We start from the raw sequence: 24,251 nt of genomic DNA, 5'->3' as shown, positions 1-24,251 counted from the left end.
CCACGCACTCCGGAACCATTGTCCCAGTTTCATGTATATATGAATACTTTATTTATTAAGATCATTGGTCATTTTTTTTAAAAAAAAAAGGAAAGAAAAACAAAACTGCAAAAGAAACACATTAAAAAAAAAAAAGTGGCAGAGACGCAGGCCTTTTAAATGGTTTGAAGGGGAGCCCCAGACCCTGCTGGCCGGCGGGCCTCTCACCTCCAGGTGCTACAGCCTGCTGTCCCCGTGCCGGTGCTCAATGGCGTCTGTGTGCGCTTGCTCTCCTCTCGGGGCTGCTGGGGGTTTTGTTCTTGTTCTTTTTCGTGTGTGTATGACATTTGGAGACTTACAGGTGTAGACGACTTCCAGCTGCAGCACATTCTGATTTTTTATTTCGTTTGTTTAGTTCTTTTGTATTCACTTCTGGTCTCTCTTAGGACTGTTTTAAAAGACTTCAATTTAGGGAACCCCAGTTATATAATATAAACTTTGTAATCTGAGAGAAGAAAAATGTATAGTAAATCTAAGTCTTGATTTTTAACTTTCTATTGTAAAAAATAATAATAATAATATACAGAGTTTAACAGAAGGTTATGTTTTGGTTTTGTTTTCTCCAGAGGCTGCCATACGGCCTTTGAGTGCAGGGATGCCCCGTCCACACTGCCTGCCTACGCTCTGACCATTGTGGCTTTGGCCGGGAATGCAAGGGCCCCCGGATGGGGCACCCCTCACCCCCCCACCTCCAGGAGAGGGGCGTGGCCCCCGCTGCCCCACGCGGTCTTCCAGCCAGCCGCCAGCAGTGGCGGCACGGGGCTCCCTGCTCACGCATTTTCCAGTTAGCACAGACGTGACCGCGATAGTCTCTCTCCCCGTGAGACTTTACTGAGCGGGGTGCTGGGGCTGGAGCCGCGGGTGGCCTGGCCTCTTGTCTGGTGGCGAGTTCTTTCTGCCAGCATTTCTGGATGGATCGGGAGACTAGTCGTTGGTACCCTAACGGGCGGTGGTTTCTAAAAGTCCTAAAGTCGACTTGGACGCCACTAGCGCTTACGGCTAGAGGACGCCTCTGACGGGCATAGACTCTGACGAGGCGATGGGTGGTGGATTGCCAGTTTTCTGACTGCTGGCGGTTCTGACCTTTGGGTGAGTTTTGAGCCAGTCTGTTCAAGTTTTTTCATTACGTTTTGTTTGTAATAAAAATATAAATGAATTTTAGACTTGCCATTTTTCAAAGGTGTTTTCTAAGCAGATCTTTAATGGAGTAAACCACCTGTGGCTTGAAGGAATTACGACAGGACGGAAGGTCCTGAAGCAGGATCTCACGGGCAGAATGCAGCAGGCACGCATCTGAGTAACAAACAGACCCCAGCTGGGGGGCCTGGAGGTGCTGGGGGCTCCCGTGGGGCGCCCCTCCAGCCGCGAGCGAGCGGGGAGGGTCACCTGCGCCAGCCACTCAGCGGGGGCCATCGGGCCCTAGAGCTGAGCACAGCGGGAGCATTTCCTTACCTGCTGGTTCCGTGTTGGGAGAGATGTGGAGTCTCAAGCCACCTGTGCTCCTTTCCTCTGAAAGATCTGCTGGCTTTGACGCTGCCGGAGGGCTTAGTCCGTGCTGAGCGGTTGTAGTTCATTGGCTTTTTTAAGGCTTTCTGTCCAGACTTCAAAACTGATTTCAGAGTTTTGGGGGGACCCTCTCCACCCCCTCACCGCCCCCCCGCCCGAGGTCAGCCTGTGGGTGTTCGCCATTTCCATTTCTCTGCGTTGGGCAAGCGGAGTTCCAGTGCCGAGAACTGGAGGGCAGCCTGTCGAGACTTAGGGCCTGTGTCCGGTGGGTAGGCCTCGTGCAGGGCACGGAAATGGCTGTGAAACAGTCCTCGTGATCCCTGGGGGTCGAGGGGGCAGCTTGGGCTGTTAACTGAACTCCAGAGATGCCTGCTCACTCATCTTGCTTACAAACTGTTAAGATACGTTTTTCTTCTGTTTGTTTTTTGGTTTTTGTTCTTTTGCAACATTCACATCTTTGAGTTTGTGGGGGGGGAACACCGCCCACGATAAAAGATCTGTTACACCTGGTGTAGCGCTGTTCCCTAATACTGGCATAACACTTCCAGGAGGTTTTTCTTTTATATTTAAAATGTTACTTTTCTGTATGATGTGCATGCAAGTTTACCGTAACTTTTCTTAAACTTTTTAGTGCCGTTTCTAGTATATTCCTGTAAATGTCAGTTACTGAAAATGAGTCCAGTGTAAGTAGTTTTAGCTTGTTTATTGCAATGCTGGCCTCAACACAACAGAATAAAAGTGGTAGAAAGTACTCTTTGATGTTTCTGGTAATCATGGACCCTTCTCCTGGGGCATTTGTTTTGTTTTCATAATAAAAGAAAAAAAAAAAGAGGTGCCTTATCCTGTGCTTTCTGGGCTCCCAGCTCTCCCCTTGCTGGCACGTGACGACGGGGGGAGTCCCTCGTTTTGACATCCCGTAGCTCCTGGCAGGAATACCCAGAGCATCCCAGAGGGTCTTAAAGAGCTCAGTGGCTCTGGTCCACAGCCTGGGTGGGGTGGCTCCGGGACTTAGGGAGCGTCTTTTGTCACCTTTTCAGGTCAGCAGCTCTGTGGATGGGCCGCCCCCCTCCATGACCCACAGGTTCGGTCGCCTCGGTTCCCGCCTGCTCGGTCATCCATCCTCTGTCCCCGCTGTGCCCTCAGTCTGCACTGAGGTGCTTTCCGGGACCAGAGGCATCAAACGCTCGTCCGCTGGCCCAACGGACGTTTCCAGGAAACCACGTTGAGACGTCGTGCGCGCTGAGGTTTCGTCCACAGTGGAGGCGGCAGCGAGGAATGAAGGAGGTATCGAGACAAATGCCAAGTCCTGACGCCGTTTTCCAAACAGTCACAGCTGTTGCAGCCGAGCCTTGCAGTGACGTCCCGGGAGAAGGCTCTGCCCGAGTCCAGGCCCGAGGCCCCCCTCCCCTGTATTCCCTTGCCCCCCGTCACCCAGACTGAGCTCCCCGAGGACGGGGACTGAGCACGTCCGCGCGACATCCCCAGCCGGGAGGGCCAGCCGCCCAGGCATCCCCAGGGCAGACGTGGCCTCCCCGCTCGCTAAGCAGCTTAGCGCCAGCTGTGTGCGAGCGGCCCAGGGCACGTCGGTCACCTACACACCCGACCGGTGCAGACGGCGGCCGTGGACCGTGCTTGCTTTCCCGGCCACCGCCTCTGTGCTTGCGGCTGAGCCAACCACGGCCCGTTTCTAGGTTAGTCTGAGGGGCAGCGAGCATGCAGCACAGAGGCACTCCGGCTAAGTCAGAAGTTTGCCGCCTTCCCAAACCGAACTGAAGTCGAAGGAGCGCAGAGATGCCGACAAGGCCTGTCTACTGGGGAATTCCAGTGTCAGGGCGGCTGGACGGGCGAGCCTCTACTGCAGAGTCCTTCCTGACTGTGTCGACGAGACAGGCTTCCCTCTTCGCCTCGGGGAGGTGCTTAAGGAAATCTGCCTTCCAGCCTCCCCACCTGAGGCAGTGAGCCAGCCGAGGCTCCCTGTGCAAGGACCAGGCCTCTGGCTGGACACGTGACGTCGGGGGAGAGCAGTCCGACCCAGCAGCTCCCTTCTGGTTGCTGTCTGCTAAGCAGCTTGCACGCCTGCACGAGGAGGCACGCAAGGGGAAGCCCAGGACGTGCCATGTGCATGGACAGCCAGAAGGTCTCTGCCCACCTGCAGGCTCATGGGAGCGCTGCCAGCAGGCCGTTGGAAGCGTGACGTAATCGCCCCGTCTGTACAGCTGAGCAAAACGTCACAGAACCAGGTGTTGCCTGGTGCGGGACGCCACCTCCGGAACCTCGGCACACGCGCGCGCCGAGCTGCTGACAGCCGCTGCCTCTCAGGAGGGCGCTTCGTGCGTTTCTGCACTGGGGCTTTTAGCAATCGTTAGATGTTACTGTTGTTAAAAAAAAAAAAAAACCTGAAAGCCAAGTTAGGATATTAGGAGCAAACAGATCAAAATAAGGAGTGAGGAAGGAAGGCGGCTCCTAAAGGAGATTTATTTAGAAAAGAAAACTCAGCTTTGACGAAAGACACGTCCACATTTGCCTCGCCACACAGACCTTACTTACAGCAGACAGCAGATCCTTTAAAACTGACTCATAAGCTGCCCACACAGGTGGGCGAGGCTGCTTGTGTGTGGTCACGGCCCACGCACATCAGACACTGCAGGTGGCCGGGAGGTGCAGCCTCGGAGTTGAGGCTGAACTACTGTCCGCTGAGGACCTGCCTATTTCAGCCCTGTGATTAAATTTGAAATCACTGTTAGCAACTTTATGTAACTTAATAATTTGGGGGTTTCCTTAATGTTTTGGGGATGCCTTTGCCCCACAAACCTCCAGCATCAGGAAGCTAGGGTAGGAGCCATCACAGTGCCTCACACGCAGTGATCATTTTGGTTACTAGACTCAAAACTCAAGTGCCACAAAGTCCCTGCTGAAATGCTGCTGCCGATGACCATTTAGGGTGAATCCATCTTGGTCCCGCACATCGTGGTCCCGCACGTGGATCTGCGACCCGACATGATGCCAATTCCTTCACCTTTTTCTAGATCTGACCCACTCTTTACCAGGCAGAAGGGAAACCTAAAGGACAGCCTGTAAGAATGTGAAGAGGTGGTCTGTAACCGGGGTGTCCCTCCCGCTTGACTTATTCGGAAGCATGACCAAAACAGCATCTGGCCGGGCCCCGGACCTGGCCGGTGCCTACAGCGCCTGCAAGACCAGAATGGAGTCCAGGAGCCCAGACCACCCATCAGCCCGACTGCGAATGGGCCGGGGCGCCATCTCTGGGATTTTGGGGTTCTTCTACCACAGCTCAACCTTCACGTTCACTGTTCAGGATCTCCCAGTAAGGACTAGGGATCAGCAAGGCGGCTGGGTGCCTGGGCCCAGGCTTTCACACCAGAATTACATAACAGAGCAAAACTTGGATTGCCCCGTGTCCCGGGAGACGTCCAGCTTGTTTTTGTCCCGGACGAGGATGGCCTCATTTCCGTACTGTGAGTACCACGTGCTTTGGCTCCTGCTTAGGTACGTCCCGGGCGGCACAGATGCCAACTTCTGCTGCTGCTGTTGCCAGATGAGCAGGGAGGTGTCCCGGTACCGGAGCCGGGCGTAGCCTTCGGACAGGGCTTTCTCTGCCAGCGGGACGCGGCCGCTCATCACTGGCCAGAACCTCCCCTCTCCTGGGCTCCTGAGCAGGAGGCCTCTGAGCCCGTGCTTTGCGCTAAATGCACTAATGAACCGGTATTTCAGCTGCTGGGTTTTGAGGATCCCTTCTTTAACCTACCGGTACAAATGAGACATTCAGGCCATTTACAGGCCACACCCTTGTGAGGGTTCTCTGCAAGGAAACTTGAGAGGCGCCTCCGAGCATTCTGAAAAGACACTTAAGAACCATACGTGAGTCGGCAAGCAGGTCAGCAGTGCCCTGGCCGCAGCGTTTCCTGGTGACGGCTGTGTGCACTGCATTAGGCGTGCAGTTGACAAGGGACGAGGCGCCCACCGCAGGGGGGACTTGTGTCTGCAGCGATTCTGACACCACGACGTGGACCACTAAATTTGCAAAGGTGTACCTGGTGTCCCGAATGAAAGGACATTGTACAACTAGACAGAAACTGACAGCAGCTCCTGTAACTGCGCGCTCACGATCTGTGCTCGGGTCGGCTTTCAGCACAGCAGAGGCGTTCCGATCCCTGCCAGCGATTTGGAACCACATTTGTTCAGTGCTCTTTATCTGGCTAGTCTCCAGCTCCTCTCCAAGGTGACGCTACAAAGAAATGAACATGCTGTCAGGTGTTGGGGAGAAAAGGGCCCCAGCAGAAATGGCAGGTTATGTGGCACAGAATCCTCCTTAACTCTTGGCATCAGAGCGTTAAACCAAGCTACCGATCGACACATTCCAGGATTTCAGTTGCTCTCTGGTGACGCGGTGAGCCTGGGTTTAAGAGGTAGACCTGTGCCTCACCCTAGTTCTTTTATTAACTAAGGGGACGATCCTGGGGAAGCCACTTGTTGGAGCGTTAGTGTCTAGATCTGCGAAATAAGTCCTAAGAACTTGACGGGGCACAGAAGTGACCTGCCCATGCTGGGGACGCTGGTACTCACCCAGCCACCAGCGCCGCCTTTCTGCTCCAAGCATCAGGGAGGCCCCTGGACCAGAGAGAAAAATGACGTCAGGTGAAAACCAAACGGAAGCATCCACAACACCCCCGCCCCACGCCGCCCCTGCCCATGCTTTCCCAGCCATGCAAGTTCGCTTTTCCTTCTGTGTGGCCCGCGTCCCCATCGCCCTGCCCAGTCATCACTGCCGGCTGCCGCTGAGCCCCCAACGCCCGGCCCGGCCCGCACCCAGGGCGCGTCCCCATTGCCTCCCCGGCATCCCGGGTCCCGCCTCGCCCGGCCCGCGCCCAGCGTCCCCCTACCGCCCGCCCCCGTCACCTGACCCGCGCCCCCCGTCGTCGCCGCCCCGGCCGCCCGCGCCGTGGGGCCTCGGCGGCGAGCGGGTCGCGGGGCCGGGCGCCTCGGGCGGGGCGGCGCCAGTTGGCTGCGTGTCTGCGTCGCTATGGCAGCGCCGCAGGCATGCCGAACCGAGCGCCGAGGCCGGCAGGCGGGCGCCACGAGCCGGAGCCATCGATGGCTCCGCGGGGCGGGATCAGGGGGCGGGGTCTCCCGCTGGGGGTGGGGCAGCTGCGGGAGCCATGTGACCATTATTGTAGGTCGTAGCATGGTGTAGGTCGTAGCGTTGTGTTGCTGTTTGCGTCTGCTCTTGCCACTGCTATTAGCGTTCTTACCCCTGATAATCTATAGCGTTGTTTTTAATAATTTCATGTTGTCCCGGGCGTACGTACTCTCTCAGAACCACGTGTCCCACTAACCCATGTCACCCAGCCGGGCCAGGTCCCCATTCTGCCATGAAAATTAGGTCTGTTTCCTTCCGCACCCACCTCCAAATCCTTTTGCAATAATACTCTCGTTTGGTATCTGTCCCTTTCCTTACTGAACTTTCATTTTTACGGTTTCCCCTAACGCTAATTCAGGAAGTCGACGGCATGAGAGACATTCAAGCACACTGAACCCACCACTGTAGAATGCACATTCTCTACAAGGACACAGAACATCTCCAAAAATTGACCACATGCCAGTCCATGAATCAGTTTCGATACATTTCAAAGCACCTAAATCCTAGGCGAAAAGGGTCGCAGGAAACATAGTCTATAAAACAACAATAAAAAGATACTAGAAGAAAACCCCTATATATGATTACGTTAAAATATATTGTCGAGCCCACCCAGGGATACCAAAAAAAAAAAAAATTCTAAATTCCTCATGGGTCAAAGAGAAATTCACAGTACAAATTTTAAACTATTTTAATTGAATGATGATAAAAATACAATATATCAAAACTTGTGAGATGCAGTTAAAAATCATGCCTGGAGGGAAGTTTATTGTCTTAAATGCATATACAAGAAAATATACACGTGTATGGTGTGTTTGTGGGCTGTATGGAAACTCTCAGTAGTGTCTTTGCAATTTTTCTGTAAATCTAAAACTGTCCTAAATTAAAATGTAAAAGCTTATTTTTAAAATGAGTGAAAAGGTAAGTCACAGAGGTGAGAAGAAACTGGCAATATGTATAGTTGATGAGGGACTTAGTCAGGGTCCAGCAGGAAGACAGAAATCACACCAATGATTTGACCAGAGAGAGATTAATAGAAGGGATTGTTCATTAGGTACAAAGTTGTTAACTAGGTAACTTTCAGGTTAAAATAAAGACCTTTAAAGTATCTCAAAGGTGGTAACCACAGGAAGCAAAAGGACCAAAGAGAAGAGGGTGGAAATGTGAACATTTAGAAACTCAGAGGAGGGACACCAAAGAGCTGAAACTCAGACTTTTGACGAGGGGGTGCTGGCAGCTGGAGCTGGTGTCTCTGCACCAAGAATAGGGTCCCAGTAGGGCAGGGACCCAGACCCCGAGGACGGGGGGGCGGTCCCAAATAGAGGAAATACGAAGTCCCACCAATCGAGGGCTCCTTTTCCGGGTTAGGTTAATTACTTTTCCTCTCAGTCTCCTTCTGTCTGAATATTCTTTTACCTGAAGCTAAATTGCAAAGTTAACTTCCAACAAAACTGTACTGAAAGTCATAAGGGAAGTGAGGAAATAAAAGAAGAGCTAGATACAAATACATACGTACTTAACAGGCAGGGGGAAATACGGAGAGTTGTTACCGTCCTTGTTTCTGTAACAGTCAGATGGGTTTTCCTTTGCCCTCAGCAAGATCTCAGCTGGTCGAGGTTTCTTTAGCTAGTGGGGTGACTTATACCTTCATTCCTGAAGGGCACAAACCCTCAATTATCCTGCTATCTATCTATCTGTCTATCTGTCTATCTATCTATCCAATCCATCTATCCATCCATCCATCTATCTAACCATCTATCTATCTATCTATCTATCTATCTATCTATCAATCAATCCATCCATCCATCTATCTAACCATACATCCATCTGTCTGTCTGTCCGCCCTTCCATCCATCCATCCGTCCATCCATCCATCGTCTTTGGTGGCTGCAGCTTTCCATGAACTTTGCTCTGGGTGGTAGAAATACTAAAATGTACCAGGAAGAATCCCCTGGGTTCTAAACATAGTTCTTCCTGCCCTCAACCTCAGCGTGAAGCAACAACTCACTTTCTCCATCACCCCAGTTGGTAAGGTAACCCACTTCTCAGTGTTTTGATTCAGTGGTATCAGGAGCCCCTGATTTCCAAGTGGCAGTCTCATCTTCCAAATCAAAGAAGCCATTGATGTGCTCCCTGGTGAGCCCATTCCTCTCTCTAGAACCAAGCCTTCCAAGTCATCAGAAGCTCAAAGACGTGGGGCAGAATTAAAACTGACATGAGGCATCGTTGGAAGGCCTCTCCCACCTCCACCCTTTGGTTCCCAGGCGCCTGTGGTCTGGCTTTGGGGAAGACAGCACCGTATATTTTTCTATGGCTCAAAGCATTCACGGTGAAGTTCCCAATGGGTGCTTCACCCGCGTCCTCAGGAGGCCACGCTGCTCTCTGCTAGGGGGGCGCTCTGGGTGATGGGCGCATATGAAGCCAGTGGCTTCCATGAGCAAGGGCCTATAGTTTCCCTCCTTTTTCTCAGCAACGAGGTCCCTGCGCAGAATACTGCTGTGGGAATGGTGTGATGGTCAGCGAGTCCCTCCCTCAGTCTGTGGATGGGGGTGCTGGCAGGAAAAGCAAGTCCAGAATCCGTGTCTGTTCCAGCAAGACTGCATCTCTGTCCCCTCCATGATGAATGAGTCCATGTAATAAATGTGCCACCACTTGGCTGGCTGGATCCCCGGGTAATGATGCCATACTGGGGGCTCAACGTTGGCTGGCAGTGGTGGTGGGCAGGGCAGCTTCGGTGGTGGAGCTTGCATTGTCATCCACGTAGCGCCTAGATCGCTCCCTCCAAGATCACTTTGCACACGGGCGCATCAAATAAGCAATGCACCGGCTCGATGAAGGGGCTGAAGACCTCCACAGAGTGGTCCTTGTTTCCAGCTGATTTTGAGAGTCTCCTCTGCCTTGGACGGGCCTCGGAGACATCTGTCCACCTGGGATACAGATATTGTCACAGTCTGCGTCCTTTCTAAGAAGTCCATCCGGTGCCTCTTCCCCAGAGCTCGCTGTCACCCAGCTCCCAATCCTTTTCTTTCCAAGCCCTTAACCATCCAGCCAAACCAGTAGTAACTGCTTGAGAATCACGGTAGATCTATGCGATGGAAGACGATTCAGTAATTTAAAAGAAAATGAAGTACTGATACATGTTTCAATATGGATGAATCTTGCAAACATTATGCAAGGTGAAAGGAGCCGGTTACCAAAGACCATTGTGTGACTCCACTGATAGAAGATGTCCGGGACGGGGAAACCTGTAGAGACAGAAAGTAGGTTAGTGGTTGCCTACGGCTGGATGAGAGATTGGGAGAGAATGGAGGGTCACAGCCGCTACGTATGGGGTTGCTTTTTTTTTTGCCATTCCCATTTTTATTTTTGGCTGTGTTGGGTCTGCGTTGCGGTGCGTGGGCTTCTCAATGAGGTGGCTTCTCTCTTTGCAGAGCACGGACTCTAAGCGCTCAGGCTTCAGTAGTTGTGGCGCATGAGCTCTAGAGTGCAGGCTCAGTAGTTGTGGCACAAGGGCTTCGTTGCTCTGCAGAATGTGGGATCTTCCCGGACCAGGGATCGAACCGTGTCCCCTGCATTGGCAGGCAGATTCTTAAGCACTGTGCCAGCAGGGAAGTCCCTGGGGTTGCTTTTAAAGAGGCTAAAATGTTCTAAAATTAGATTGGGTGATGGTCGCATGATCATCTGACCATACTAGAAAACTCTGAATTGTACACCTTCAGTGGGTGAATTGCATAGTACGTGAACTCTATCACAATAAGCTGCTTTTAAAAGAAGAGTCATAACTTTCTCAAGACGTCAGCAAAAATGGTGGAATAGGAAATCCTGCCCCTTCACAAAGGGAAGGAAAAAATAGGCAAAAATTGTCACAATAAACTTTTCTGCAACTTGGGAAATTAACCAAAGGCTTGCAGGAACCCAGGAACACTTTTCTTTTAAGACTGATTTTTGGTACAAACAGCAAACTTTGTGGTGTTTTCATTTATCCTACCCCTGATTTCCCATAAAGATTTTAAGAGCATCACCCTAGCTGTCAGCCCTGCCAGCTTGGTCTGTGCGGGCGGAGAAAGTACAAAACAAGAAGTCTTGACTCCCAAGCTCCTAGGCAGGAGTCACCCCCGACAACAAACACAAGCCTCAAACAGGAGCTGTTCAGCGACAGACACAGCTACAGTCATGGGAGAAGAGGAATAACTCAGAGGCTGGAGCCAAGACCTGCGAGGAATCATCCCTTGAGCCTCAAGGAAGTGGTAAAATGCCCAGGGGCTTCCCTGGTGGCGCAGTGGTTAAGAGTCTGCCTGCCAATGCAGAGGACACGGGTTTGAGCCCTGGGCCGGGAAGATCCCACATGCCGTGGAGCAACTAAGCCCGTGCGCCACAACTACTGAGCCTGTGCTCTAGAGCCCTCGAGCCACAACTACTGAGCCCACGTGCCACAACTACTGAAGCCCACACGCCTAGAGCCCGTGCTCCGCAACAAGAGAAGCCACTGCAATGAGAAGCCCGCACGGTGCAAAGAAGAGCAGCCCCTGCTCACCGCAACTAGAGAAAAGCCCACGCGCAGCAACGAAGACCCAATACACCCAAAAATAAACAAACAAACAAATAAATAAAAAATTTTTAAATGCCCAGAAATTTAGAAAGGTTATGGACTTGGGGCTGTGGTTTGTGTCCCCACCCCCAGCGCCGGCTTCCCTCTCTCTGAGGGAGCATCTAGGGTGGTTACTTATGCCCACGCTGCCTTTGCACATTGGGTGTGTAGGAAGGGACGGACCCCTGGACTTTTAGTCCGTAAGGCTTTAGATGGACTCTGCACGATGAGCTGTACCTGCGGAGATGCACCTGTGCAGCCTCATCTGCACCTGGATCTGATTTAGATGCCAAGAGCATGAGGCCATAACTGATGAGGCTTTGGGGCAGGCAAAGTCTTGGGAGGGGTGAGTTTATTCTTCATGTTCAAGAATTACAAACAGTTCATGGCCAGAGGATGGACTGTAATAGGCTTAAACATGTCCACACATTCCTTGATACCCCTCTCTTCAAGAATGGAGCCTAATCCTTCCCGCGTGACTCTTGGCTGGCCTCGGTGACTCCTTCATGATGAACAGTACGTGGCAGAAGTGACGGTGCCTGACTCCTGAGGCTGGGTCCACAGATGGTGGTACAGCTTCCCCGCCCCCCACCCCCAGCCCCGGCTCTCTGTGTTGGAAGAGTTGCTCATAGAAGTCGGCTGCCAGGCTGTGTGGAAGCCCAAGCCACACGGAGAGACCTCCCATGGGTGCTCTAGCCAACAGCTTGAGGTCCTAACTGACCGCCAGCCTTCCATGTGACTCCAGCCAGCCCCAGGCCCTGTGACACCGGAGAGGCCTCGAGCCAGAACCACCAAGCCAAGCCAGCCAACCCCCAAACCATGAGAGCTCACGATAAATAACTGTTGTTAAGCCAGTAGGTTTGTTCTTCAGCCATAGAGATGTCCCAGGAGTTGGCATTAATCCAGAGCCCGCCTCTAGTAATCCCCCGAAGACCTGGTATTTCCTTCTCCTTGGGGCATGTCACTTGGTGAAGGGCCACAGCTGCCTTTGCAGAAGGTCCAGAGAAAGGTCTACAGCACGTTCTTCTGCCTGTGCTGCAGGGTCCTCCCTCCAGGGACCTGGCCTCCTCGTCAGTCATGAGCTGTGGATCGGCAAACCGGTGTCGAGTCTTGAAACTGGGAAGAGGCCATCAATCTCCACTTTGGCAACTGAAGTCGGGTTCTGGGTCACCAGACCTGGCGTTTTTCCCGCTCTAGGGATCAAGCAACATTGTAGTGGGCAACTTCGTTCCTAGGGACGTGACCCTCAATTATACTGGTAGAGCTTACTGATTACATTAGCCCCTGCTGTCCTGTTCAGGAACTGGGCTCACCTTGGCTTTGGGAATTAATGCTGCCACTTAGTCTCTGCCACTCTGGGACCCCAGGATCTCTGAAATCAGGGAGCCCAGGGATTCCCACCATCACGTGGCTAGCTCAGCTGCCCCTCACCAATGCAGTCCTCAGTGCCTTAGCAGAGGGAGTGTTCCCTGGGACCTCTGGGGAGATATAGTCGGTGGGGGAGGGGAGGTGGGCAGGAGGCATCCCTCTCTCCCCAAGCCTTCTGATTCCTTCTGTTTCACACCAGTGAAGTTCTGGCCTTTCAATCTCATTAAACACAGTCCACGGTCCAATTTCTGTCCATTTCACTTCAAGCTGCAAGAGCTACACGATTAAATCCAGAACCTCCGATAAGGACGCGCTTATGAGTACACGTGGCCCGATCCAGGGTTATGTTCTGTCTTCCTTGGTCTAACGTTCTCGGAATCCATCCCCACACAGATTGTTCTGGTTTCTGCCGATCTCTGTGTGAGAAATCTGTCCGTTGTTTTAGTGTAGAAGCTATTTCCTCTTGGATCAGTCTTTTACTTGACCCTGGAGCACGCTGAGATCTGAACCTAGCTAGGGATCTAGTGCAACAAGGGTGTCCGGGGTGGGTTTTGAGGAGAAACATCATTTCCTTCTAAGACAGTTTCCCCAGGTGAGGTTATTACAGTGCTTTCGAGTCATGTCCCCTGGCAAGACAGGCTCAGAGTGGTGGGGGGATTGGAGCTTCTCAGTTTCCTCTGAGTCTAACCAGATGTCCCTTTCCAAGTTTCAGGGTCCCACGCCTTCCCAGCCAATGTCACACGCTCACAAGACAGACCTGGCGAGGCTGGGGACTCAACACGTGTTGTCATTCTGCAACCCACCGAATGCAGTTTGGTGTCTCATATTCAGCGATACTGGCCTGGTGGCTGCAAGAAAGAAATTCCTTTAGGACTGTTGTGGAGACTCCATGGTTTTCTTGACCATGACCTGAGCTGAGGCTTCAAAGTTCTGAGATTTCCTTTCTTTGTGAAACTCTCCTAGGGCTCAGAAACAGCCATCCCACACCACAGTCCTGGGGCCACCACTGCTGTCATACGGTCAAGGGTATCGGTGCCCCTGAGACACCTTCTCTGTCCACCAGCATCACCGCAGGGAGTAGTTTGCTTAATGACAATGCCACAGCTGGCCTGGGGTCACCAGAATCCCACTTCTCAATTGTGAGGAGCTCGTTGCCCTGTCCAAGCTCAAGCCCGTGACCAACCCACTCCCCAAACTCCACATTTGAAAGTCGGCTTTCTGAGAACCTGCCTGGTACCAATTCAGGTATCCGTCAAGGTCCCATAAGGAAACAGAAACCACGCCAGTTCTTTGAATAAAGAAACTTTAAAATAAAAAATTGCTGGGGACTTCCCTGGCGGTGCAGTGGTTAGGACTCCACACTTTCACTGCCGAGGGCGCGGGTTCAGTCCCTGGTTGGGAAACTAGCCACGCGGCGCAGGCAAAAAATAAAATAAATACATAAATAAAATTAAAAGCATAAAGAAGCGTTGACAGTGTAAAGCCGTCAACCAGATCGCTGAACGCATTGAACTCTAAGCATGGGGAAGGCAGCAACTGCTGGAAGCGACCCTCCCCCCATCCTGCCCCCGGCTAAGGACTGAGGAAACAGAGCTCAGAGGTGGCCCGGGGGAGCTCTGTGGAGGGGGCGGTGCTGGTTCTGGAGGAGCGGCCTCCTGGGCCCAGACCCGGACCCAGATGGGTGAGGAGGGGCTGGTGGTGCTGTCCCGAGGCTGGAGGCTGGCCCTGCAACATTGCTGCTGCCGGGGCGAAGAATCAGGGCTGGGGCTGCCTCATCAACTCTTGGGTTACCCTGAAATACAGTTCATACAGGAAAGGCAGAATAAATGCTTCATTCTTTCCCTTTACCTATCAGTTTTCAGAATAATGTGTCAGTGCTCTATCAACTTCCAAAGGGATTTTTTTTTAAATAAAATTTATTAATTTATTTTTATTTTTGGCTGTGTTGGGTCTTCGTTGCTGTGCGCGGGCTTTCGCTAGTTGTGGCGAGCGGGGGCTACTCTTGGTTGTGGTGTGCAGGCTTCTCATTGCGGTGGCTTCTCTTGTTGCGGAGCACAGGCTCTAGGTGCGTGGGCTTCAGTATGTGCAGCACGCGGGCTCAGTGGTTGTGGTGCGCGGGCTCTAGAGCGCAGGCTCAGTAGTTGTGGCGCACGGGCTTAGTTGCTCTGAGGCATGTGGGATCTTCCCGGACCAGGGCTCGAACCCGTGTCCCCTGCATTGGCAGGCGGATTCTTAACTACTGCGCCACCAGGGAAGTCTCACCAAAAGGATTTTTTTTAAGTCAGGGATTTAAAAAAATATTATCAATATGACATCATGAATTTGAATGGATTTGATGTCTTTCAGTGAATGGCCTGATTGTGTTTGAGTCTCAGGATTTTCTGTGCCTGGCCAGTAGGAAATCAAGTTGTCGGCGGGCCCCTTCGGTCTAGAAGCTCTGGGGAGAGAGTGCGTCCCAGGCCTCTCTGCGAGCTCCTGGTGGCCGCCGGCATGCTGGCTTGCGTGGTTTGTGACTGCGCCCCCCACCCCCCCCCCCCCCCGCCCCGTCTCTTCCTGTGTCTCTCCGCTGGGTGCCTCAAATAAGGACACTTGTCACTGGATTTAGCTAATCCGGGATGATCTCATCTCAAGATAGCTCATTACAGCTGCAAAAATCTGTTTTCCAAATAAGGTCACAATTCACAGATTTCAGGGGTTCGATGTGACAGCCCTTTCTGGGGCCCACCATTCAACCCACTGCAAACCCTAACACGGAAACGGGTGCAGGGAAGATGGAGGGAATCTAGGATTGGTTATTTGGCCAGGCTGTGGCTAAAAGCGGTGAAAACACAGCTTTCTTAGGAGATGGGACAAAAGGGGCCACACGGCTGAGTAAACCGTTTCCTGTGGTACCCTGAAGTGACAGGCCCAGGGAAGGCTCTGGAGGACCATGGAATGGTGCCCGAAAAAGAAGTGAATGGCTACGGTGTGGGATACTTTTTAAATGGCCCATCAAAAAAGAGAATGAAAAGCTAAGATTCCTCCATTTTAGTCCCAGATGCAGGCTGATAGCCAAGGATGCCGTCAGCCAGAAGCGGAGGTGTGATATCTCAGGAGGCAGAGGCCGGGTGCTTTTCAGGCTGGGCGATGGCTGGCCTTTAAGGGGGGAATGGCCACTCTGCATGGGCAGAAGAGGACCGCATGATCATTCAGAGTGAATACTGCAATGCCAAGATCCCCTACGAGCCACCTCTGGGCCAGCCTCAGAAATCTGAAGGTTTTCCGGTAGCAGGCCGATTCCGCAGCAACCGGGATTCTAACCGATTCAGGACTGGATGATCAACTTCTCCCTAAAGGCAGTATTTTCTTCTGATGTCTCTGTCACAGAAGCTTTACAGGGCGTGTTCCCCTAGAATGGTGGTTCTCATACTTGCTCAGGTGTTGCCCAGAGGCTCCGGAGGGAGCGTGGGTAGACGAGCTCCCCGTGAGCTGACTCAGGTGTCCCCATCCCTCCATCTCGTGGCTGCACTGCCTCTCCATCAGGGCCCTGATCCTGATCCAGGACACTTGCTGGCTGGAGCCTTCCTGGGAGCTTCACCGCTTTTCCTGCCTTGCAGCTCCGGGGGCTGATGTCCCCTTATACCATGTCTTTTTTTTTTTTTTTTTTTTTTTTTTTTTTGCGGTACGCGGGCCTCTCACTGTTGTGGCCTCTCCCGTTGCAGAGCACAGGCTCCGGACTCGCAGGCTCAGTGGCCATGGCTCACGGGCCCAGCCGCTCCGCGGCACGTGGGATCCTCCCGGACCAGGGCACGAACCCGCGTCCCCTGCATTGGCAGGCGGACTCCCAACCGCTGCGCCACCAGGGAAGCCTGCCACGTCCTTTTATGTGCTGCTCCAGCTTACACACTTTGCCTCCAGTGGGCGATTAATCACTCAGCCGTTTGCTGACTTTCTCCGATGCACTCACAGCTGTGCCTGTGACAGCCGATGTTTCCGAGGTTCCACTAATTACTCTCCCCTCACCATTCAGACGTCTGAGGTACTGCGCTCCAGTACCTTCTGTTGTGTAGGCGTCCCGCCCCAGTTCACCACTGAGGAAAGTTCTAACAATCACTGCCCCGTACCAGGCACTCTCCGTACTCCGCTCTCCATTGGCAGTGGGGTTCCTGCCGCTAGCTGCCCGAGGCCAGCCAGTCCGTAACAGCGGCTCGGGTCTGCTTCCTGGGACCCCTCCACACACCCAGGGTTGGGAGTGGGGATCGCGGAGCAGGAAGGATCTGGGCTTCAGGGGAACAGCAGGGTCTGTTTTGCCTGGAAGGAAAGGCAGGTGGGGTGGCTAGGAAGTCATCGGGCCATTCCTGGACCCTGGCTTGGGGGTCCTACTGGCCTCTCTCTGGCCAGGGCGACAGGAAGAGCGGAGCACAGCCGGGCCGGGCATGGCATCTATTGGCAAAGACCTGTCACGCCGGCAACTGCAAAGAAAATCAACGTGTGGCCCCTGGAAGCCAAGGTGAGGGGGGTTCATGACGTCACAGGCTGCCGAGGCAGGGTGGACCTTGAGAACGTTGACCTGCATCTGGACCCTGGAGGGATGGTGGAGAGGAGATCTAGGGCCAAAGGCAGGAGAGAAGGTGGGTGACCGGCATACCATAACCAGGTGCCTGGTGAGGGTCAAGTTAAAGTGTGAGATGGCAGCGCTCTGTCCTGGTGGACATGCCGGTACCCAGGGACAGACCCTTGTTCAGGCGGCAGTGGCTGAGGGTGCGAGCAGGGCAACAGCGGGGACAGCGGGGCCTGGGAGGACGAGGCCAGCTGGGCCACGCTCTGAGCCAAGGTCCAGGTGGTAGAAATGGCCTGTGTCCTGCAGGGGCTGGTACCTGGCGGGGGGCTGGGGAGGGCACCCCATAGCACCCCCCGCCCCGTGTGGCAGAGGCACTGGGATCCCCAGGTGGGCTGCATTCTGGGCATTGGGACAATTCAGGGAAGTGGAGGCCCGTCACTGGAGGGAAGCCCTGACATCCTGAGTCAAAGCAAGTGAGGCATGAAGCTACTGGCTGGGAAAACACACGAGCTGGGATTGCCTTTGACCGCGAGCCGGTGCAGGGTCAGGCCTGTCCTGAGTGCTGTGTGCGCGTTGATCTCATTGACTCAAGCAGCGCAGCCTCTGCCCTGGGTTCACCGTCGTACCCACTTCACAGACGAGGAGACTGAGTCGCAGACACATATATCGCTTTTGCCAAAGGGCACAGAGTGGCTGCATGGAACTCGGGAGGCCTCACTCGTGGCCTTTCTCTCTGAGGGAGCCTCCTAGCCCTCCAGCTCAAGCACATGAGAAATGCTAGAGAGGTGAGACCTCGGGGTTCTCCCTAGGGGCTTCAAGTCTCAGGAGGTCCCCCTATGGCCCTCTCCCGCCCCAGCTCTGCCGTGTGCCCAGGGTGGGGTCTGTGAGGGGCACCTCCTACTGAGCCTGGCCTCCTGGCTGCAGGGTGGGGCCATAATCTTCTCCCACTAGTTGGAGCCAAGAAACCTGCAAAGGCCCCTCGTAGGGAAGCCCCTCCTGATCCTGCAGGTCCCCCAAGTGCTGAGCCCACTTGGGGGACCTGCAGGATCACTCAGTCACAGGGACCTCTACTGGGGTAGCGGCATCACCACATTACATCAGGATGAAGCATGGGAGTGTGTGTTGGGGGTGGATGGGGGCTCACTATGTCAGTGGGGGGACGTTGACCTCTGGGACCCGTGGGGCATCCCTGGGAGGCAGGAGGCCTTGGTGCAGCCTCTGTAGCCCCCACCTGAGACCTCCGTCCTGACTGTGATAATCCTGGGCCAGCTTCATTTCCCCACCAAGGGGCAAGCTTTGTGCAGGGCGGGTGCTCAGAAGTGTTTTCTGGTTGGATGTGGGGGGAATGGTTGGGTGAGTGGATGGGGGATGGATGGTTGGATGGGTAGATGGATGGATGGGTGGATGGGTGGATGGGTGGATGGGTGGATGGGTGGATGGGTGGATGGGTGGATAGATGGATGGGTGGATGGATGGGTGGGTGGATGGGTGGATGGATGGATGAATGGGTGGATGGGTGGATGGATGGATGGGTGGTTGGATGGACGGGTGGGAGGATGGATGGATGGGTGGATAAATGGATGGGTGGGAGGATGGATGGATGGATGGATGGGTGGGTGGATGGGTGGATGGATGGGTGGATGGATGGATGGACAGATAGATGGATGGATGGGTGGATGGATGGTTGAATGGATGGATGGGTGGATAGGTGGATGGATTGGTGGATGGGTAGATGGATCGGTGGTTGGGTAGATGGGTGGATGGATGGGTGGATGAATGGAATGGATGGGTGGAAAAATGGATGGATGAATGGATGGATGGATGGATGGGTGGGTGGATGGATGGAAGGATGGGTGGATGGGTGGATGAAGGAATGAATTCATGCCAGGCACTGTGTTGGATGCAGGCAGGACACAGGGAGGTGAGACCACAGGCTGGGCCCAGAGGAGGCCACCATCCATCCCACTCCCAGCAGATGTCTCCAAGCAAAACACTGAGGGACACTGAGAAGGCAGGAGATGGTCCCTGAAGGAAGAGATGGCTGAGATGGGTTTTAGGAAACACACACATTTTCTGAGTGGACCAGGCTCCTGTGAGCCCATGGCTGGAGCCAGCTCTAGTTGAGGAGCAGGCAGTTCAGAATTGCAGGTACATGAAGGATGAAGATGGGGTAAGGGGTGGGGGTTAGGAAGTGGCACGGGTTAGACTGAGGGGACTGCGATGGGGTGCAGGCGACTCCAAAATCATGCCTAGGAGGCTGTGCTCAGAGGGCTGTGGGAACCAAGGGCTTTTTTTTTTGTTTTGTTTTGTTTTTTTTTTTTTGGTACGCGGGCCTCTCACTGTTGTGGTCTCTCCCGTTGCGGAGCACAGGCTCCGGACGCGCAGGCTCAGCGGCCATGGCTCACGGGCCCAGCCGCTCCGCGGCATGCGGGATCTTCCCGGACCGGGGCATGAACCCGTGTCCCCTGCATCGGCAGGCGGACTCTCAACCACTGCGCCGCCAGGGAAGCCCTGGTTTGTTTTTTATGTTGAGACATAATTGTATAAAATCTACCCATTTAAAGCACACAATCTAACGGCTTTTAGTTTATTCACAGCTGTGCCACCATCACCACAGTCAGTTTGAAAACATTTTCATCTAAGGAGACCCTGTCCGGGGCTTCCCTGGTGGTCCAGTGTCTAAGACTCCGTGCTTTCATTGCAGAGAGCGTGGGTTCGATCCCTGCTGGGGAACTAAGATCCCACATGCCGCGTGGCGCGGCCCCAAAAAATAAAAATAAAGAAACGCTGTCGCCGTCAGCAGTCACACCCCATTTGCCCGCGTGCCCCCAGCCCTAGGCAACCACTAATCTACTTTCAGCCTCTAGATTTGCCTGTTCCGGACATTTCATACAAAGGGATCCCATAACGTGTGGCTTTTTGTGTCTGGCTCCTTTCACTTAGCGTAACGTTTTCTAGCTTCGTCCATGTCGTAGCACGTTCCAGTGCTCACTCCTTTTTGCGTATGTGTGGCAAAATACACATAACCTGGAATCGGTCCTTTAAACCATGTTTAAGTGCACAGTTCAGGGGCATTAAGTCCGTGCACATTGCTGTGCCGCCGTCACCACCATCCATCTCCAGGACTTTTTCATCTTCCCAAACTGAAACTCTTCCCGGTAGACGGTAACGCCCCATCCCCTCCCCCAGCCCCTAGCAGCTGCTTTTCTGTTTTCTCTTACTACAGATATACTGGACATTTCATATAAATGGAGTCATATAACTTATAACCCCTTTTTCACTCAGCATAAGGGTTTAGAAAGGAGTTCATCCATGCTGTGGCAGGTGTGAGAATCTCATTCCTTTTTATGGCTGAATAACGTTCCATTCTAGGGATGGACCACATTTGGTTTCTCCATCATCCGTGGATGGACACGGGCTGTGTCCACCTTCAGCTGTTGTGAGTATGTTGCTGTGCACATGGGTGTTTGAGTGTCCACTGTGCGGACAGTGGGTGAGCGTTGAGCAGAAGGCAGCACGACCAGCTTTGTGGGTTAGAAGGGTCGCTCCTGCAAGGGGTGGGGTGTCTGCGGGGGTCAGGTGGGGGAGAGAGACTAGAAGGACACCTCCAAGCCTTGGGGAAGTGTGGTGCACAGCTGCTCTCCTCAGCTCCCAGCATGCACGCTGGAGGAGCATGCTTTTGTTACAGTTTCCTGGAACAGGCAAAACTTGCCTGATCCTGACGTGATGGAGAAGAACCTCCATCGTAACGTCTTTGCTTTCATTGATGCAGTGAATGCCGGCCCCAGTGCTAAATCCTTTCCATCCACGATCCCAGGGAACCCCCGCCGTGGGGAGGCAGGTCTCACGAATTCACAGGTGAGAAGACAAGAGGACGTGTGCTTTCTGCAATGTCACACCTCGGGGAGCGGGGCCAGGCTTCAGACAGACCTCACGCTGCCCAGCGTGACTGCAGCCACGAGCCACGTGTGGCTTCTGAAGTCTTGAATGCGGTTCGCCTGACAGAGGAGCCAAATTTTTAACTGCATTTAATTTTAATTCACGTAAAATAGGATACTCAATTCAGTTTTTGGCAAACTTTCAAGTATATTTGAAACAACGTGGGTACATGAATGTATTTTTTCAAGGATACATTTTCTGAACTTTAAATACAGATCAAACGTTTCTGATGACAATTTAGTGCTCCTGCTGAAATGTGCTGGGGTGTAAAGTACACACTGGATTTTGAAGACTTTAGCATGAAGAGTAAACTGCAGAATGTATCATTAATAAGTTTTCAGGTTGGTTACATGAGATATAGTGGATTAAAATAAAATGAATTATTAAAATGGATTCCACCTACAAGGAGCTATCCTTCAGCCATAAAAAGGAATAGAGTACTCGCTGATAGACACGAGTGAACCTTGGGATTATGCTGAGTGAAAGAAGGCCATGCATTACATGATTCCATTGATATGAAATGTCCAGGACAGGCAAAGCCATGGACACTGAAAGTAGGTTAGCGGTTGCCAGCTCTGGCGTGGGCAGGGTGTTGGAATGGCAGCTGTGGGGCATGGGGTGTCTTTTTGGGGTGATGGGCACATTCTAGGATTCAGAGCACTCGTGCTGGGGTGCAGAAGCAGGGTCTAGCAGGGTCACACTCCCTTGACTGTGCTGACTTACTGCCCCAGGAGGGCTCCCTCCTGCCCAGGTCAAGGGCAGTATCGAACACCAGGAAGGGCAGGGGCAGACCTGCCCTGACCAGGGCTCTCCACGGCTCTGTGTTCTGAATACCACGGTGTGCTTCCTCCTTTCAATGACAGCCCGAGCTCCTGGCAGCCAATGTCAAGGCTGAGCCGGCCCAGGACCACCTTCAACGGCAGCGGCACCCGGGCCACCCCTTGGGTCCCGTAATGCACAACCAGCCGCATGGGGCTTCCCTCAGCCAGACTGGACGCCCCCCTCTGACCTTCGCTGAGGTGGCCTGCTGGGGTCACAGTGATGGGGCTCCTGCAGAAATCTGGGATCTGCCCCCAAATACCGGCTTCTCAGCCTCACGCCCACAAATGAATTAAGTCCTGGAGACCTTCCCCCCTCCTTAGAGCCTTAAGTAACCCTGCACCCTGACCTCACAGGCGCCTCTCCAAGAGACCCAAGCCCCGAACAGGGCTCCGAGGAAGCTGCCCGGAACCAGGGGGGGTAGGAAGTACCACGACAAGCCCCACTGGAGGTGAGAGGTCAGAGGTCACAGTCAGGGGTGCAATCCATGGACCATGGCATTTGACGTAATTTTGAAAGTCGAAGCACAAGCAGTGAAAAGTCTGCATTTTGCCTTTTCAAACAAAACGTAAAAAGCCCACACCCAGCCGTTCAGTGGGGTGTAATCTGACTCCACGGCGGGCCAGAGGCCTTTTTCTACGTCTGTGGGTTCCCAGGAAATCGTGACAGCTGAACTGGCATGATGCAGCTACAAATGGAATTTGCAAAATGTGTGTGTTCACGCGGTTTGGACATGAGAATAAGTCCTTCACCCGGTCACGTTGGGAAGAGTCAAAACGTTCCCTTCCCCTACCCCAAGAACAAGGCCTGTGCTTAGTAAATGCATTCTGGGGGGGGGGATGCAGGGGGGATGGGTGGAGGGATAAAGGAGGGATGGGTGGGTTGGACGGGTGGAGGGATGGAGGGATGGGTGGAGGGATAAAGGAGGGATGGACAGGGAGATGTGGGAGGGATGGGTGGACTGCAGCTTCGGGGGAGGGCCTTTGCAGGAGAAGCTCCCAGCACGTCCCTGAGTCCCTGGCTATGGAATCAGGGCCCTGCTGCGAGGAAGCAGCGAGACCTCGCAGCAGCCCTTGGCATTCTGGGGGAAACCTGGTCGTCAGAGGAGGCCTGCAGCAGCCCTTGGCATTCTGGGGGAAACCTGGTCGTCAGAGGAGGCCTGCAGCAGCCCTTGGCATTCTGGGGGAAACCTGGTCGTCAGAGGAGGCCTGCAGCAGCCCTTGGCATTCTGGGGGAAACCTGGTCGTCAGAGGAGGCCTGTGAGGAAAGGACCGGTCTGGGAGGTTTGGATGGGCAGAGAAGCCTCCAGCCAGAAGAAGCAAAGTCCCCAGCAGGAGGCATCGCAGGAGACAGACTTAGGATTCAGACGAGGGCTCCAACCCTGCCTCTGCCCAACGCCTAACCTCGGGCCGGTCCTCAAGCTCCGTGACCGTCCCCTAACAACAGAATAGCAACGTGCATGGCCTGGAGCTGGACGGTCATTCCCTGCGAGGCAGAAGTGGGGCGTCTCCCACGAAGCGGCCGCAGCCTGTCGGCCGACCTCCCTCCAAAGGCCTCCTTTGGGGCCCGCCGGGACCCTGCAGCCACCAGGCTTCCAGGAGCTCGAGGCCGGTGGCGGCACTTCCACACCCTGTCCTCCTTCAGCTCAGACACAGGCTGCGTCCCCATCAGCCCCTTCCCGGCCAGCTCTGCTGCTGCTGGCCGTGCTTGCACCCGCTTCTGCAGTGGGTGTGTGCGTGCTGGCCTTTGAAGGCTGTTGAATTCAGGACCTACGTGCTGAGTCAGGATCTCCCTGTTCTAGACACCACAGCATTTTCCCGTCTCCTTGGTCTCCTGTCCACCCAAACCAGCATGTCGACCGACAGCTCTCGGTTCCAGGCATGGAAACCCTTTGCAACAGCGAGATTTGGGTGCGTGAGCAGGTGCCGGGGAGGCTCCTTTGCACCTCGCTGGGTGATGCTGGGCAGTTCCCAGCGTGCTCGGCTTCTGTGTTTAACCGCCCAGGGCAATGACTCTTACTCTCACCGTGAGGCTTAACGGAGGCCAGGCGACACATACAAAGCCCTGAGGCGAGCCACGCAGCACTTCAGAAATGGGAGTGGCTATTAGTCGTGAATAGTTAGAATAACATGCTAAGTCAGTGCAAATCTCACAGGGTGTAACAATGGTGAGATATGCTACAAATCAACAGATTGCACAGCCTATGTTTTAAACCTTTGTATCAGTTTTACCCATTTCTGTGGCTTCTACGAACGCAGAGAACTGGATCTTAAAGTCGTAGCTGCAGTGCTTCGCTG

The 24,251-nt window shown here is 53.7% G+C and overlaps 2 protein-coding genes across 4 annotated transcripts in view; one reads left to right on the top strand and one right to left on the bottom strand.

The window, feature by feature from the left end:
* Positions 1–14,481, top strand: part of BRD3 (bromodomain containing 3) — a 47,084-nt gene extending 32,603 nt beyond the window's left edge. For both annotated transcript variants that reach the window (XM_067742782.1, XM_067742783.1), the window contains exon 12: positions 13,363–14,481. In XM_067742782.1, the coding sequence (XP_067598883.1) occupies positions 13,363–13,574 (212 nt within the window). In that variant the 3' untranslated portion in view covers positions 13,575–14,481. The remainder of the gene's footprint in view (positions 1–13,362) is intronic.
* On the bottom strand, positions 3,990–6,570 carry BRD3OS (BRD3 opposite strand). 2 transcript variants are annotated; one of them, XR_010944762.1, is made up of 3 exons: positions 6,468–6,570; positions 6,130–6,174; positions 5,184–5,791 (listed from the first exon to the last, which is right to left on the bottom strand). XR_010944762.1 is itself a non-coding variant. In XM_067742785.1 (2 exons), the coding sequence occupies exon 2, from the start codon at positions 5,182–5,184 to the stop codon at positions 4,930–4,932; it is 255 nt and encodes an 84-aa protein (XP_067598886.1). In that variant the 5' UTR covers positions 5,185–5,791; positions 6,130–6,174; the 3' UTR covers positions 3,990–4,929. The 2 variants fall into 2 exon arrangements, 1 of the variants encoding a protein (XP_067598886.1); XM_067742785.1 differs by lacking the exon at positions 6,468–6,570 and having other exon boundaries at positions 3,990–5,791.
* Positions 14,482–24,251: the final 9,770 nt, after the last annotated feature.

This window comes from Pseudorca crassidens, chromosome 7, assembly GCF_039906515.1.
Source record: "Pseudorca crassidens isolate mPseCra1 chromosome 7, mPseCra1.hap1, whole genome shotgun sequence".
NCBI classification, from domain to species: domain Eukaryota; kingdom Metazoa; phylum Chordata; class Mammalia; order Artiodactyla; family Delphinidae; genus Pseudorca; species Pseudorca crassidens.
The sequence above is the reverse complement of the archived record's forward strand: the minus strand, read 5'-3'. Positions and strand labels throughout refer to the sequence as shown.

Bases quoted from the DNA above. Each gene is read 5' to 3' on its own strand.
- BRD3OS (XM_067742785.1), bottom strand. From the start codon at position 5,184: ATGAGCGGCCGCGTCCCGCTGGCAGAGAAAGCCCTGTCCGAAGGCTAC.